Here is a 15,929-nt window from a genome sequence, read left to right as displayed (position 1 = left end):
CTTACCTTTGCAAATCATCAGTAATTAATTCCCTTGGAAATATCTACTGCTGCACACAGCCAGCTTGGGAGGCTGCTGACAGATCATAGTTTTACATCAGGTGCTAACAAATTGATTATTAAATTTCATAACTAACTGATTTATAGCAACAACTTAATTTCTGTATCTCTCTAATGTATTCGCTTACTGTATTTTCAAATAGTGCAGAGCAGTTGGATTGCTTTGTTGCTTCTAATGGTGAATTGAGCACAGCGTGTAAGATCTGAATGACTTTCCCAGTGCAAGGGTTAGTAAAACTTATCACAGACTTGTGAAGTGCATAAGATATTAGATGGTTTTCAGCTGAAATATTCACAATTAAGAATGTCCTTGTTAATTCCACATACTTTTTAACTTCCACAAAATTGTAGCTACACTTACCAACACAGGGAGAGTTTTCTAGAACTGCTGTATAGCTTGCAGTTAAAGCAGTGTATTCTTGAGTCTGTCATGCTGTGAAGGATAAGAAACAGTGACTACATGCTATGATGGAGCAGCTCATGTTCAAGTCCCAGTGCATACTTAAATTGTAATGGTAGAGCACGTTAGCTCACTTGGTGTGAAGTAAGTCACTGACTGAAGACATTTTAAGGAGACATAGGGGTAAATTTTCAAAACACTCTGCAAGGTTTTAGGATTTAACTATACAGTGTTTCCAGAAATATCAAATAGGTGTCATGGCTTGCGGGAGCGGCTTGGTAATGTCGATACCAGGAGTAAACACTAAAGAAAATTTTCCTTTGCTGCTGACATTTTTTGTTGGCCTTAGCTGTGCCTTTGATGTAGATTACAAACTATTTTAAACCAAGGGGGAATTTTTTTTTTTCCTTGAGCTCAGGAGGAAGCCTAATGTAGATCACAGCAATGTTTTTAATGAACTTGTGAAATCAAGGTCATAGTTCTGCTATCACTTAAAAATACTCCTGTCATAAAGCAAAGCTGTAGTGCCAGATGTGTGGTGTGAATTGTCATGTATCTTAAAAATTTTGTTCCTGCATAATGATACGTTCAGTGATATAGAGCTCTGCACCATTGAGATTAGAATCTGTCATCTGTGGCTGAAATTCATAACTATATGGTGGCTGTTACATAGGTAATCTCATTCATTTCCCGGTGTGTAAATGTCCAGGTCACAAAAACTTAGCTGACAATTTTCAGTAATTGGACCTTTGTTAGCAGTCTGACGAGAGACACCGAGTTTAATGGACATGGATCCAAATCCGAGAGGTGGATCTTTCTGAGCTGAAATGAAGACAACAGCAGTATCTATTGAAACAACCCTTTAGGTTTCTTTTCTGTGGTGTTTTCTAGAGAAATCAGTTTTTCACCATTTAGAACCACTAATGCTAATTGAAAATAAAGGAATTCTAAAAGGGAATCTGGTATTACCTTTTCAGTATGACATTAGTTTAAAATGTCTCTGTATTTATTTTCATATTTCTCACAGATTTTTCTAATAGAATATTGTAAATATTTTTAACTTTATGGTCTCTTTAATTTTAATTACTTTTACTTAAAAAATTAGAACAAAATGTTGTTTGAAAAATATAAATCTTATGAAAAGGACTGAAGCATAATTTTATTTCTTTTATAAAGCCCAATTAAATGCTCTGATAATTTAAAAGTGACTAAATTTATTATTTTATAATTCTAGAATCATCTTTTTAATTAATTGAGCTGACAGACTTAGGTATAGAGTGTGTATTTTGCCTCTGGTAGTTATTGTGTAATTAGTATTAATGAAGGATACTACAATTTGGATAGGTGGAATATAGTTTTAGATCATATGTGAGTCCTTTCTGTCTTACTGTGGTCTGTTACTTCATAGGACATATGACAATTTTCAAATAGAATTATGATCTTTTAAAAAGTGCCATATTTGCTTTGGCAGGGAATGGAGATGCTAATTTTTATATTACTGCTGTACTCATGTGCTTCGGTTCTCAAACAGGAGGCTCTTATACCAAAAATTGCATCTGTGTTGAAGAAACTTGTTCCTTTTTCCCAGCAGAATTACAAATCTGTAAATTAATTCTTGCTAGAGCTTTTCATAAACTTTCAGAATAGATGATGAATCATCCGAAGTTTCCACACATGCACTCTCGAGCTTCACTGATGCTTTGTTTTCCTCTTGGCAGATGAATCTCAAACAGGCAAGATGAACTTGAGTTTAAAACATTTTGATAAAATATGCCTCAAAATGTCGGGTACCTTTTAAAAAATATGATCCTGCATATCTTAATAAATAGCCTGCTTGCACTGTGTTGAATGATGCTACAAAGATGAAAAAAGAATTGCCTTTTTTGCAAGTGGGTTTGAACAGCAAGAGAGCACCTTGCCTTTAAAAGGACAATCCCCCTTTATCTTCAGTTTCTTTTTTGGGTGCAGTATGTATGTGAAGATATTGTGCATGTAAGTGTCACTGACCAAAAGGCAAATCAGAAATTCAGCACTTCAGAAAATGAGCTTCCCAAAGTACACAGACGTTTCATACTGCTTCTGAAGCTTTTTGTTAAAATTTTCCAAGTTGGCACAGGTACAGATACTAGATTGTTAACTTCTTATTAAAGCAGACTACATTGGTAACTTCCCAGTGGGCTTGAAATTTATTTTAATAAGGAAATACAGCCTACTGTTTATGTTGATGCTTATACAGCTCTTTCAGTATTCACCTGAGGTGCATTTGATTCCCCCAGAAATGTTTTTTTGAAAACTGGGCTATCAAAATCTGGGGTTTTCAAACATGCCTGAAGGAATCTAATTACTTAGGTTTGTTTGACAACCTGGGGCTTCATGTTTCACATTCTTTTCCAGAATTCCTTTTGCAGATGCTCAAAGTTGCAGTATATGTATCCTTCAACCATGTAGGAAAATGATCTGACTCTGGGTCTCCTACCAACTTTTGTGTGTAGGGCTGTGAGAAAGTACTTGAAAAGAACAGAGGGCAAGCAGCTCTTTTCCCCAGTCATGCTTCATGTATTATCTTCAGAATTAAAGTTTGTGTTGGGTGATTGATGTTGGATCACGGGATTTGGCCAGTTGTAGTGAAGACATTATAGGCTGGAACGGGCCAAACAAACAAATGTGACAGATCTTAATATTGTGGTGTTAGGACATCACAGGTATTAGTGCATGGTTAGTGCAGGAATGAAAGGTATTTATTTGGCTGTCATTATTTTGTTTGACCTCTTCTATTTAATTATGTCAGGGCCAGGGACGCCAGATGCAGACTCTGAAGTCTGAGGTTTTCCAGCTCAGGTATGCTTGCTCAGGTCTGCTGCGTCAGACTCTGACTCAAGGACAAGAATACACCATTGGTGCCAAGGTTTCCTTAGAGATGATACAATCTAGCAAATGCAGATCCATCTGAGGTCCCAGAACCGGAATCTCTGCTGTTTTTCATAAGGATTTGAAAGAAAATGAGAAAGAACAGAAAGGGTGTTTGTCCTTGATCTTGCTGTGGAGGTTGGGAAGGCTTCAAGGTGTATAGCATCCTGAGATTACAGTGGAGACATCAAGGATTTTGAAGTTTTCTGGACCTGATTTTTGAATGAGAGAGGTATGTGACAGTCTAGGTTCTTTTCTAGCTTAGTTTGGTAGAATTTACCCTTTACAAAGCAAATTAGGAATGCTTCATTTCAAGTTTCTTCATCATGGCATTTCTATTTAAACTGGGCTAGCTGAGTTGAGTGAGGAAGGATTCTGTCTCAAGGATCTTATATGTATTGTGTTCAGTTTTTCCACCAAAGATTACAGCTTCTGGAGGATGCTTTTATTTTCCAACTCAATCTTTATCAACTTATATTTTTTTAGCAGCATACTTCACAAGCTGCAGAAGTATAAAACGTGGGCATATGCCTTGTTGCATTGTGTCTTCATTTCTTAATCACTTTTCCCCTACCGACTGTGCAGATGTCATGAATAGATGTGTCCCTCACATAAGAAAGTGATAGGAGTTGCTCCTCCCCTAGGAAAAGTTTCTTTTCTAAATGCTCCAGAAGGAGACTGCTTCCTGATTAGCACCTGGGAGAACAGTGATAGTGTTGAGATATTTCTGGTGACCTGCCCATGCATGTCAGCCCTCCATCCGCTGATCCCTGTTGTTGTGAATGTTCAGGACGTATGGAGTTTGCTATGGTCCTGTTGGTTCTTGAGATGCAAATCATTACCATTGTGCTTGGTATTTCTGAAGTGGAGAAGCTGTGTGCTCTGGTAGGCATCTTGAGATGACACTTTGTGGTGGGCTAATTTACTAAAGTAGATCTGGATAGTGAGAAACAGAACCAAAAAACAACGCCGCCTTCTCCCTCCTCCCCCCCTGCTCCCTTTCCCCAGACTCAACTTCACTCCTTCATCCCAGCTCCTCTACTTTCCCCCACCCTGAGTGGCACAGGAGGATGGGGAGTTGCGGTCAGGACACAACAGCTGCTCTCTGGTGCTCTCCCTCCTCATACTTTTCCTCTGCTGCAGCCCCGGCTCCTCTCCTCCAGCAGCAGCCCTTCAGGATGTACCTGCCCCAGAAATCTCTGCTCCGGCGCCTGGAGCACCTCCTCCCTCTTTTTCTTCTCTCTCCGTGTTGTTCATGTTCCTGCTTTCCACTTCTTTCCCTTCGCTTCTTGCTGCCGAGTGGCATTTTGCCTTTCCTTCAATAGGGAAATGCTTTCCCAGAGGTGCCCTCCGTGTCGCTGAGGGCTTAGCTGTGCCCTGCCGTGGGGCCGTGGCAGGAGCGGCTGGAACCGGCGCAGGGCAGCTCCTTCTCACAGAACCACCCTGCAGCCACGCCACTGCCAAAGCCCTCACACCTACACCCAAGACACGCCTAGGCCCAGTTCACACAGGAAGGGAATTACATGTATTTCATTGAGATTTCTTTTTCCTGATTCGATTTTCTTCAATACTTCTGATTATTCAGGCCTCTTCACATACTGATCTGCAATGCTGCTGTGTTTGGTGCTCCCTGGTGCTTGACGGAGGACGGCCTGGAGGCCACCTTCCAGGTGAACCACTTGGGTCATTTCTATCTTCTCCAGCTTCTGGAAGACGTTTTATGCCGGTCGTCTCCTGCTAGGGTTGTGGTGGTGTCCTCCGAATCACACAGGTTGGTGAATGTTACCTTTGATTGAGCTGAAATCTTCAGTCCTTACAACATTAAACAGTTATGGGAGAACTGCAAAAGTTTTTGAAAATGAAAGGCCTTGCTCTAAAGCATTTGTGTTTGAATAATCTTTTTAAAAATAGAAGCATTACTAATGCCTGTGGATGTTACTGGATTTGGCTCTGTTGCTGGATAAAGTGTGTTCTAGTTTTATAACAGTATGTAGGTATTTTTTGATCATTTTTTGTATGAATGCAGGTTGTTGCTGCATTTCAGACCACTCATTGATTTTGCGAGGAGATGGAATAATAATTGATTAAATCTGAATGGCATGACCTATATTGATTTGTCATTCAACAACTTCAACATCTTACCAAGAATAATGTGCAGTTATTTTAGCAGGAGAAACAATGCAATTAAAAACTGCTAGATGAAATCCAATTGTTTTATAATGAGAAATTAGGGAATTCAATGCAGACATTAGCTGTATAATTGTAAAATGGGAAGTAGTGCAGTTAATATATATTAGAAATCTGGCCATGCCTCTTTTGGTGAATTTTTTAATTAAAATGTTAGATGCTTGTCTTTTCTACTGCCAGGAGAAGTACAGTTGGCAAAAAAGATGTTGATGAGGTTTGTCTTATTTCAGACATGCTTGTGGTGTTTGTGTTAATAAGTGAAAAGATGGATTTCATTTAAATAAAGTTCCTTGTGTAAAATGCATGCCCCAATTCTGAATTTTAGTGGGCACAAACCACTTACTGCCTTCTGATTTAGTCCAGGGACTGCAGGATTAGACCTGTAATATCCAGCTTTAAACATTACTGTTGATTCCTATTTCACTTTTGGTCGTGTGTAACAGCTCTAGCAAACCAAAAGGAAGAATGTGTCAGTACTTTTTTTTTTTTTTTTCCCTGCCTTCATATTTCTGAGATGTTTTAGTGACCCAGAATGAAGCTTATTTTTTTAATCATGTTTCCATAAAATGTAACCCCAGGGACCTGGTAGAGAGAGACCAGCCAAGGGTCAGGCTGAAACCTTTATCACTTCCAAACACAGGGGCTTATGGTATAAATGACACACTGCAGATAGATTTACTTTTACCATTTTAAATTTATGATGGCTGAAATGAAAGGAAGCAATAGAAAATGCCAGTAACAATCCTCCCCGGTGTTAAAAGACATGAAATGTCTAGTAATTAGGTGGTAACAAAATCTGGACATCCTTATCTTTGCAAATCACACCAGGTTTGTGAAAGCAAGTAGCAGGGTCCTGTTCGGAGTGAGGGAGGCTACTGCGGGGCAGGCAAGATAGCTCTAGAAATAAATCTGCCAACTCCAATCACTTGCCAGATGTGGAGGGCACAACGGGATACGTATAAATGAGCTGTTATTTAATGGGAGATTATGTTGAATTGTCAGCTGCTTGTTCCCCTTTGTAAGTTTGTATCTCTGATAGTATTTTAAATGACGTCTTTGTTTTTTACCGAATTAAGTGCTACGGGTAACTAGAGCTCGCATCTCTGCACAACTAGAGCTCACATCTCTGGACATCTTTATCCGTGTTTTCAAAAACGTTTTTTAAAGTACTCGTTGCTAACTCAGTAAGATCAGCCAAGGTTTATAGAGAAGCCCATCAAAAAATAAGTAATAGTCTATGTTTGAATAAGATAATAAACACAACTAGTAAATTTCCCTTTTTCTAAGGGGTCCAATTCATGTATTATGGCGTATCTAATACTTAAACTGATCATTGTAAATAACTGTGCTTTTTTCCCCCAATCTGTTTAATGGCAAGAAGTTCATGTAAGGAGTTAGTTTAGACATTAGGTATTATTGGGTAGTAGTACTTTCTGACCTACTTGAGAACTCTGAGCCTTAAACTATGCTGTAAAACAGAAGTGTTGGTATCTAATTACTTCCATAAACCTTGGCTGGATCTTTTCGCTGGAGTCAAGACCCCCTGTTAGGGGAAAAATAAAGTCCCGTGTTTGCAGAAAATATTACACTAGACTGCTCCAAGGCAAAATATTTATTTGCCTCTCTGGTTCTTTGTTCATTTCTAGTTACTTCTCTGGATTCAGCACAAATGAATTCTGTTTAAATTAAGCTTTTGGGTAATTTAAGCACATCATATTAAAATCAGAATAATAAGTAGGTTGACTTTCCTTCTGTCTTTATTTCTCTGTTGTTAATTTGATTGCACAGCCCTTATCCTGCTGAATTCAGTGAGATTGCCGACATAAGTAAGATTGATTCATATAAGCACACTTGCAGGACTGGACTCAAAATATGCCACCGTGATTCCGTTATACAGTATACACAAAGTATTTGATTTATTTATTTTTGGTGTCATAAATAATTACTTGAGGAATGAATATAGGAAATTCCTCCCAGAATAGTCCTGTTAATTTCAGAAATGTATTTTATCTAACAAAATTAAGAAAGAGAAATTTTGTGTTGAAATTGAAGGGCTAATTCTGCAAGATAGAGAACATCCTGGATTCCTCTAGAGTTCAAATACTGCAGTTGCTTTTCTCTGAGTGTATTATAATGCTGCTCACAGAATGAATGTAGAAATTCCAGCTGATCTCTTCATTTCTGGGCATAAGATGCAAAATTAGTAAAGATATTTTAAAACATTTTTCTAGTGTGTACTATAATTATGTTTATCCCTGTTCTCCCCAGCTGATTCTGAAAACTCTGAGTATTAAAAAGAGCTTGCTAAATCCTTTTTATTTTTAGTAGCTCTTCTGAATGAAACATAAATCTGTAACTAAATGTAGTATTATTTTCTAGTATTAAGATATACCAGTAGATTGATAAATCAAATTGTAAGAACTGGGGGGAAAAATGCTATATGGAAACTTCCTTTTCTTCATTTAAATGTCTTTAGAACATTAACTACTTTGTTATTAAAAAAAAAAGGAAAGAAACAAACAGCTGGTGTTTAATGACTCTGTCAGACCCAATTAAAAAACATCAACTAGTTACTTTGATTTGTGTTCAGCCATGCCGTGGGTATACTTAAAAACATTATACTCTGCCAGAACTCATTTTGGCTTTGTTTACATTTATCTTTTAAACATATAAGACTATTGATGGCAAGTTACCAAGGTTATAACCCCTTTATATTCATCAATTTTTAATCTAAAAAAGAGTCTAAGAGGCAGTGAGACTCATCCATACTTACTTGAACACTTAAATGAAAGTGTGCAGTATGTGAACACTGGATGAAATAATCAGGGGAAGGGAAGAAGGGGAAATGAAAGGATGCTGGTTTTCTCTTCTACTGCAGAGTTGTTTTATCCTACATTATTTCCTTCAAGTTGATAGTTCTTTCATGGATCTATGGCAGAACCTTTTCATGGATTTAAAATAAAGTGATTTGTAAGTTATGTAAGATAGCTTTAAATCATTAAAGCCTTCTTTGTCTTCTTTTTATTTATTGTTTGCTTTTGCTAATTATTCAATAATTTTACTGCCATATTATATGGGACTATTCCTTGGGTCTCAGGCAATTTCAAGTAGATGCTTTCAACAGCTAAATAAGCTGTTGTTTTATGCTGGTTCTGGCCAAGTTCTACTCTGTTGTCTACACTTTATGTTGTTCTTAATGAGAGTGAAATTAACTCTGGGGTATCTAAGACATATTTACTGTTTTTTAGATTTACAGAAATTAAAGACTCCTCTGGAAAACTTGATTTCAGCCTGCTTTCTCCATCTAAGAAGGAGTATTGGGCTATGTTGGCCTACAATCGTTCCAAGCTTTGCAATATACTCTTCTCCAACGAGCTGAACCGACGCCTTTCTCCCCATGGGGTGACGTCTAATTCAGTCCATCCTGGAAATATGATTTACTCCTCCATTCACCGTAACTGGTGGGTGTATACCCTGCTGTTTACCTTGGCTCGACCTTTCACCAAATCCATGGTAAGTGAATGACTTACAGTATTTTACACATCTTCATTTTTCAAATTAGGGGAGTAAAGTTATAAAAATCCAGATGTATGTATCTGCTTTGACCTATTGCCTTGTTAACTATGACCTTGATTTTAATGACAAACATCGTGCTAATGGAGCGCTCTAGAAGAGGATTCTTCAACCATTTTAGATTAACCTTGTCAATCTTCAGTGAAGGTACCTTGTTAGATGGAGTGCATGACTTCCTTGTTCAAATATATGATTTTCACTGTGATTAAGGGAGTTTTACATCTTAGGTGTGGGATAGTTTAGAGTTATTTCTGTGCTCAGTATACGTAAAACATAAAAAAAAAATGCTTTGGTTTTTAAGTGGAATATGCTTGACTGCATTTTTTATGTAAACAGATGCCCTAGTTAGAAGAGATACTACAGACATTATTAATGGCTATGGGAAGCTGCTTTCAGTGATAGAAGCACCCTCATTCATATTTAAAAAAAACCCCAACAACCCAACAATTTTCTGGATTCTTACAAAGCTCTGGAGGCAATGGGTGTTTTCTCTTTCTCTCCATTGGACTTTGGCTGAGACCATGACATAATGAAAGGCTACGCAGTTCTTTCATAACCAGCATTATGAGGCTTCATTATTTAAGAATTTGCATCATCTCCAATGCTTGGAGGGGTTACTCTTATCCCTTGAACCTCTGACCCAGGTTATTTATAAGGAGTCCAAAGTATTTTTTTAGGCAGAGGATGACTTTTACTTTATTGAGAACTGGCTTCCTTTAACCTTATTGACTGTTTCTCATCCCTTACTCACTGACAAAGAAGGGTATTCCTAAAAGGGGAGCAGGAAGAGGGAGTCTCCCTTGAATGTTTGCAGCTACAAATAAGAGAAATGAAAAGATTCATACCCCTGCAGAACTCATCTAGCCATGGCAATTTGTTCAAGCCCAAACCAGGCCCCTTTTACAGATGATTTCACAACCAGCAAGAATGGTTGTGATGTAGCACAACTTGCTGTCTCCCTGAGCTGCTGATGCAGACCAAATTAATTGGTTTTATTTGAAAAAGAGCAGAGAAGGAATTGTTGAGGTGGAGGGATCCATCCTTAAATAGCTTAGTCTACCACATAACCTATAGTAGCTGAGCAAATCAGTGGTGGAACTTGTGTGTATAGCTGCACAAAGAAGTTTGCTTGTACATTTCATTATCATTGAGATAATGAAATTAATCTTCATTTGTACTGAGTTAATGTAAGTGGAAAGCACATGTTATAGTGTTTAAATCTCTGCTTACATGTCGAAAAAAGAACAGCTTCTTGAACAATACTGGATCTTCAGTAAAACCTGTGAAGCAAAAATACAAACACTGTAGTGTGGTGCACTGACATTGTGTCAGTCAGGAGAGTCCTCACACCTCTAACCTCTGCCTGCAGTTTGCAGCTGTACATATGCAAAACCTATTTATGTCCATGAGATTGGTAAGTGAGCATTCTGGCACCTTGGGACAAGTAATAATATCTTTCAACAGCAGTTGAAACACTCAAACAGTCAAACAAACAGTTTTTTGACCAGGACCTTTAAAACCATGTCTCTGCTGTGTGAGGGATAGTTTGTAAAACAAATTCTTGAAGTTCTCCTGAGAATAGATAAGTGAATGTTATCAATGTCCCGTGAAAAGGATCCAGTATGTGAAACTTCTATGAATTGTTATTTTTATTTGCTCTGACATATTTTCACAAAGGAACCTTTTGTGTTTGTTGCTCAGATAATCTCATCTTCTAAGGAACAAAATAAAACACTGAAGTTCATTTTGAATTCTTTAAAACAATTGATAGATTTCTTTATAGTATCTTTTTATTTATGGGTGGTACATAAAAGAGAGTACAAAATATAGTACAAAAACATCAGCACTGAGTAATAGTGCACTCTAGTCCAAGCCCAGTCACTCCACCAAGTCCTTTGTGTTCGTAGGTATTTCACTGAGGTTATTTGTATGTTATGGTGGAGGGTATGGGTTGAGGGTACACAACAGTTTTATAACTCATATTCTGATATGGATTGTTATGTTCCCCTGAACCTTACCAATGTTTTGATTGCTAGTAAAACTAGAAAAGTGCTCCTTCCCGGGTATGCAGACAAGCTGAGCTGAAATCCTCAACATCATCAGCGTAAGAGTTTTTCTGTTTTAAGATCTGTAGGGAGCAAATGATTTGCTGCTTCTTTTTTAGGGATTGTGCTTTCACTAACCTGGCATAAACTACATTGAGGATCTTTTTGTGGGCTTCCTCTCGTATTTCTGTGGCAGCTCACCCCAGAGTTTAAATGAGTGCTTTGGGCATGTATTTTAAAGCTTAGAACTGCAGTCCCAAGGTTGTTCCTGTGTTTGCAAGGATGTCTGCATTGCACAATGCAGCATGATACAGCTGCATTTAAAGTAGTTGCAACTGAGCTGGGTCGGTAACTGGAATTAGAGATCCATGTCAAGGTTGTGTGGAGAGAGGTAAGGTTTATCAGTTCAGGCAAGGTGCCATGCGGATATGCCTGTACGAATTTTGATCTCTGAGGCAGTAGCTTTAGTTGCTGCAGCACTGTGGTACGTGGAGAGCCTAATCCTGGTGGTACGTGGAGCCAGTTTGAAGCTCCTTGCCATGTTTTGAACTGTAGAGCCTCCTGGAGTCTGCATAGATGCATGCACATGTACGCATGTCTGTGCACACACACACAGACTGCAGCTGCACATACCTGATTCTAACTGGGGCCTTTTTGTATTATTCTAGTAAAAGCTGTTAGTAAAAAATAATTACACCTTTAATTTGTATTTCACAAAGATGGACTTACTAGATGTTCTGAGAGTGGTGGATAGTTCAGAATAACAGTCAGTTTTATCTCTTTTGGAAACTTTGAAGCTAGATGCAGGAGAAAATTAGAAAATACATTTGTTTCCTTACTGTTTTTTCCAGAACAATATAATTTGTACAGTCTGTCCTGGCTGCAAGTTGTTACTGAGAAATTAGTCTTCACACCTTTGACTCAGTTGTCATCATTTTCTGTGGTACTTATAAATCATCTGTTTAAAGTTTACTTACTAGAAATCATAACAATTCAGTAATTATTTTGTTTTGTTTCCAGCAATGAAGAAATATACATCATGTATGTGAAATATACTTTTTTAATGTAGTTGTTCAGTTCCTGAATGTTGAATAGCTCCACTATGTTGATGAGGAGGTAGTATTTTCAGAAATGCATGGTATTGCATGCTGTGAATACCATTTTGGGGAGAGATCATGCAGCCTCTGGCACATGGCATTTGGGATATTCAGCATGACAGAATTTAGCTTAGAAACAATGCTGGTAGCTGTTTGGTTTTAGCTGGTTCCCTGAAGCCCTGAGAATCAGTATTGTAACACCACACTCTTATCTACCTGTTTGCTGTTACTTGCTGCAGCTACAGTGACTTAATTTCAGTAGTTACGACACTTTATGAAGTCAGGCTATTTTAAGTTTCTGCTTAAAGAAAAGGTTGCAGATCACTTAAGAGTCTGGTTTTCCTGAAAGAACAAACATACTTAGGTAGGGTTTGTCTGTCTTTCAAGTGTGAGGCTTTTAGAGGCGTTAATTTTAGTTGCTTCTGTAAATGGTCGTACCTTACTGCAAGAAGAACTTCACATTTTCCAGACCTGTTTTATGAGTGACTACAGCATAAAAATTGTGGTATGTCTATGCTGGTTAAAGTGAACTGGTGAATCACAGAGAGCTGTCTGGTCAGCTTTTGAAACGTAACACAATATTTAAATCACTGATGGTTATAGGTATACAGGAAGTACTTTTTTTAAGTAGAGCACTGGAAACTGAAAGACTTCCTTTTTCCCACCCACCTCTTTTTTAAGATCTAAAATCTACAAGGATTTGCTAGAACAAATATTTTTTTGTAGAAAGCAATAGCTGCAGATAAAGTACCATTTTATTATTGTAGTAACTGTAACTCTACTAATGTTCAAAGGGCCTCTCTTTTACTTACCACTATATAGTTACTCAGTAAATTGCAGAACACTTACAGTATAATTAAATGTCAACTGAAACAAGCGGCCATGGTAAATAACATGGAGGAGAAGCTCTGAAAGTTACTGCATGGGCCATGCATATGCTTAGGTGGTTTGATCTAAGGCTTTAGGGTTTTGCTTCCTTGGGCTTTTTTTCTGTCTTTTTTTTTTTTTTTTTTCCTTTTTACCTCTTTCTTTGTGCTGTTTCACTCTCTTTGTCTCCTCTCTCTTTCTCACTCTCCTTTTCTCTCTCTTCTTGAAAGTTGGCTCAAGAACAGTTTGACTAAGTTGTTTCTTTTGTTTCAAATTAATGCTAGTCATTCAGAATCCATCTGATTTATTACTATTTACATACCAGATTAAAATTAAATACATTTTTTGTAAGTTTCAAGCTTACACTAAGTATGTTATCTACTGTCACCCCCAGGTGATTTTGTGAGTGTACAATGGCATATAAAATTAGAAGCAGAGTGCCATGATCACACATTTGTGATAGTCTTACATAGAACCAAATATTTTTGTTGGCAGGTAATGGAGCAGAAAGAATATCATGTGTTAGAGTAGCAAGAGCTTAACAGATGTTTCAGTGAACTGAATTTTCAAATCCTTTTACATTAAGGAATGGCTAGGGTTTGTAGAAGTTCTGAGACTATTGGGTTACATTTCCTGTTGCAGTGCAAAGCCAGCCATTGTGCTAGAGTTTTAGCAGATGTGTTACCCCCTTTTAATGGTTGGGAATAAAACATTGGTTCTGTTGCTGAGATATAAATTACAACTAGAAGAGCTCAACCTGTCACCTTTAAACAGCCACTTAGCTGCAGTAAGACCATTCTGCCCTTAATTTTTCACTGTGTAAGAGAGTGATAGTTGAACTGCTCATTGATTTCTCCCTACTCCTCCAAAGATAGTAGCTTTTCAGAACTGGATTTTGTATTTAAAGTATTTGCTGTTGAGAATTATAAGGAATATTTTCAAGAGCCCCAAAGTCTTCTGCATGTCTTCATTTTACATAAAACAATTAATTCTTGTCATTCTGATATTATCCCAGGAGAGTTTTATGCAGTTGGCATGTACTGCAATGCTCATATGGGCAGGAGGAAACCCCTGTGCCTACAACTGCTTCACTGGTTTTACTTTTGCCATATGTTGGCAGTGTCTAAATTTAGATTCTATGTGATGATTTGCGCTCACACCTAACATCAACTCAGAAATGCTATTCTGTCAAGAAATAAATCTGCATCTATGGGCGTGACTTGCTTCTACCTAATGATCACATCTGTTTGCTTTTGATAGAAGCCCAAAAGAGGCCCTGCAGTCTCATCAGCTCTTCTTTTTTCTCCCCTGTTCTTTGCTAAAGAAGCTGGAATAACCTTAGAGCTGGGGATAGTATTCCCTCCTTAAGTAAACATTTTTTGCTGTCCAAAGTTCTGTGTGGGCTGTGTTGAGTTGATGTTGGCTTCCATTACTGAATTCACAGTTCAGGCCAAATTCTGCCCTCAGCTGTGCATGTTCAACTCCAAGAGCAGTCATGGGCAGGGTGGGTATGTGCATGTTTCAGTGTAGAATTTAGCCTGTATTTCCTCCCTAAGACATTCCTGAAAATGCACTGGGGTTTCTTGAAAAGCAAGAGGCAGTTCTTTTTGAAAAGAGCCTCACGGTTTAGATTTGATCAAAATGGCAGTTTCTTTTCTCAAATTGAGTTTTGGGCAGAAAGTGAAAGAGGAAGGGAGAGTGAAAGGGGACTATCTACTGGATATCAGCAGTTGTAGAGAGTGTATAAATCACATATGCAGTTCTCCTGTTTTTTGGATTAATGCCTGAAGTGTAAACATTAAAGCAATGCTAAATAACAGCTCTCTTTTAACACACAGGTTTGTGGACTGTACCTTTAGTAACATGGAAGGACAGTTATTTTATTGAACACTGATAGCATATGCTTCCTTGAAGATTACTGTCATTTAAAATTGACTGAATTGGGTAAAAGGAAAGAAGGTATATGTGGAAGAATATTTTGATTAGTTGTAATGAGATGGTAAAGAAATGCCTCCAAAGTAGTTGTTAATCTTTTTAGAATGATGGTGCAAAAATTCTTCTATGCACTTAGAATTTCTGTGTCCTATCTAGTAATAAAATGTAATATAAGCTACTTTTGACCAAACTTACATTTAACTGATACATATTTTAACTTCCTGCTAAAATAAATGTAGCATGAAATATGAGGGCAAATTAATCCGTCCCCCATAACCTACACCACAGGAATGAAAAGTCTATGAAAACCTATCCATGTGCCAGACAGAACAGCTCAGGGGCTCAGTGTGCAGAGCAGTGCTCAGAGGGAGCATTGGCCATGGAATTAGCTGTGTCCAACACACCCCCATAGCTGTTTGTGGAGCAGCTCTGTTATGTCCTATAGTTTTGTGGAGGAAGTAAGGAATTTCTTCCTCTCCCCCAAGATCCTTGCAGAGTTTTAGAATATCCTGCCAAGTATGTGGGCTTCAAGGCAGGGAAACATTTTGGCAAAAGGGTTGGATCAGATGATCTTGAGGTCCCTTCCAAGCTGGTATTCTATGGTTCGGCCCATAATGTTTTATATTATATGTAATTAAATTAGAACTTGAAATCAGAAAGCATATTTCCCTATTTTTCAGTCTGAAAAAGCCTTCTTGGATTAGAAAGCTATATATACACCTTGTGGAATGTCTGCATACAGGTCTGAATTGCCCACAGATGCTACTCTTCTGTGCAACCTCACATCCAGCCCGTCTGATACCTTATTGTCTCCTGCCTGAAATCTGAAAAAGATTGGCTTTAGTTACCAGCATAGAAC

The 15,929-nt window shown here is 37.9% G+C and overlaps 1 protein-coding gene across 2 annotated transcripts in view; it reads left to right on the top strand.

The window, feature by feature from the left end:
• WWOX (WW domain containing oxidoreductase) overlaps nucleotides 1–15,929 on the top strand; it is a 530,750-nt gene that overhangs the window by 123,522 nt on the left and 391,299 nt on the right. For both annotated transcript variants that reach the window (XM_074839171.1, XM_074839172.1), the window contains exons 7-8: nucleotides 4,952–5,137; nucleotides 8,802–9,066. In XM_074839171.1, the coding sequence (XP_074695272.1) occupies nucleotides 4,952–5,137; nucleotides 8,802–9,066 (451 nt within the window). The remainder of the gene's footprint in view (nucleotides 1–4,951; nucleotides 5,138–8,801; nucleotides 9,067–15,929) is intronic.

The sequence above is a fragment of the Strix aluco genome, chromosome 14 (assembly GCF_031877795.1).
Source record: "Strix aluco isolate bStrAlu1 chromosome 14, bStrAlu1.hap1, whole genome shotgun sequence".
Classification (NCBI taxonomy): Eukaryota; Metazoa; Chordata; class Aves; order Strigiformes; family Strigidae; genus Strix; species Strix aluco.
This window is presented reverse-complemented; position numbering and strand designations above follow the sequence as displayed.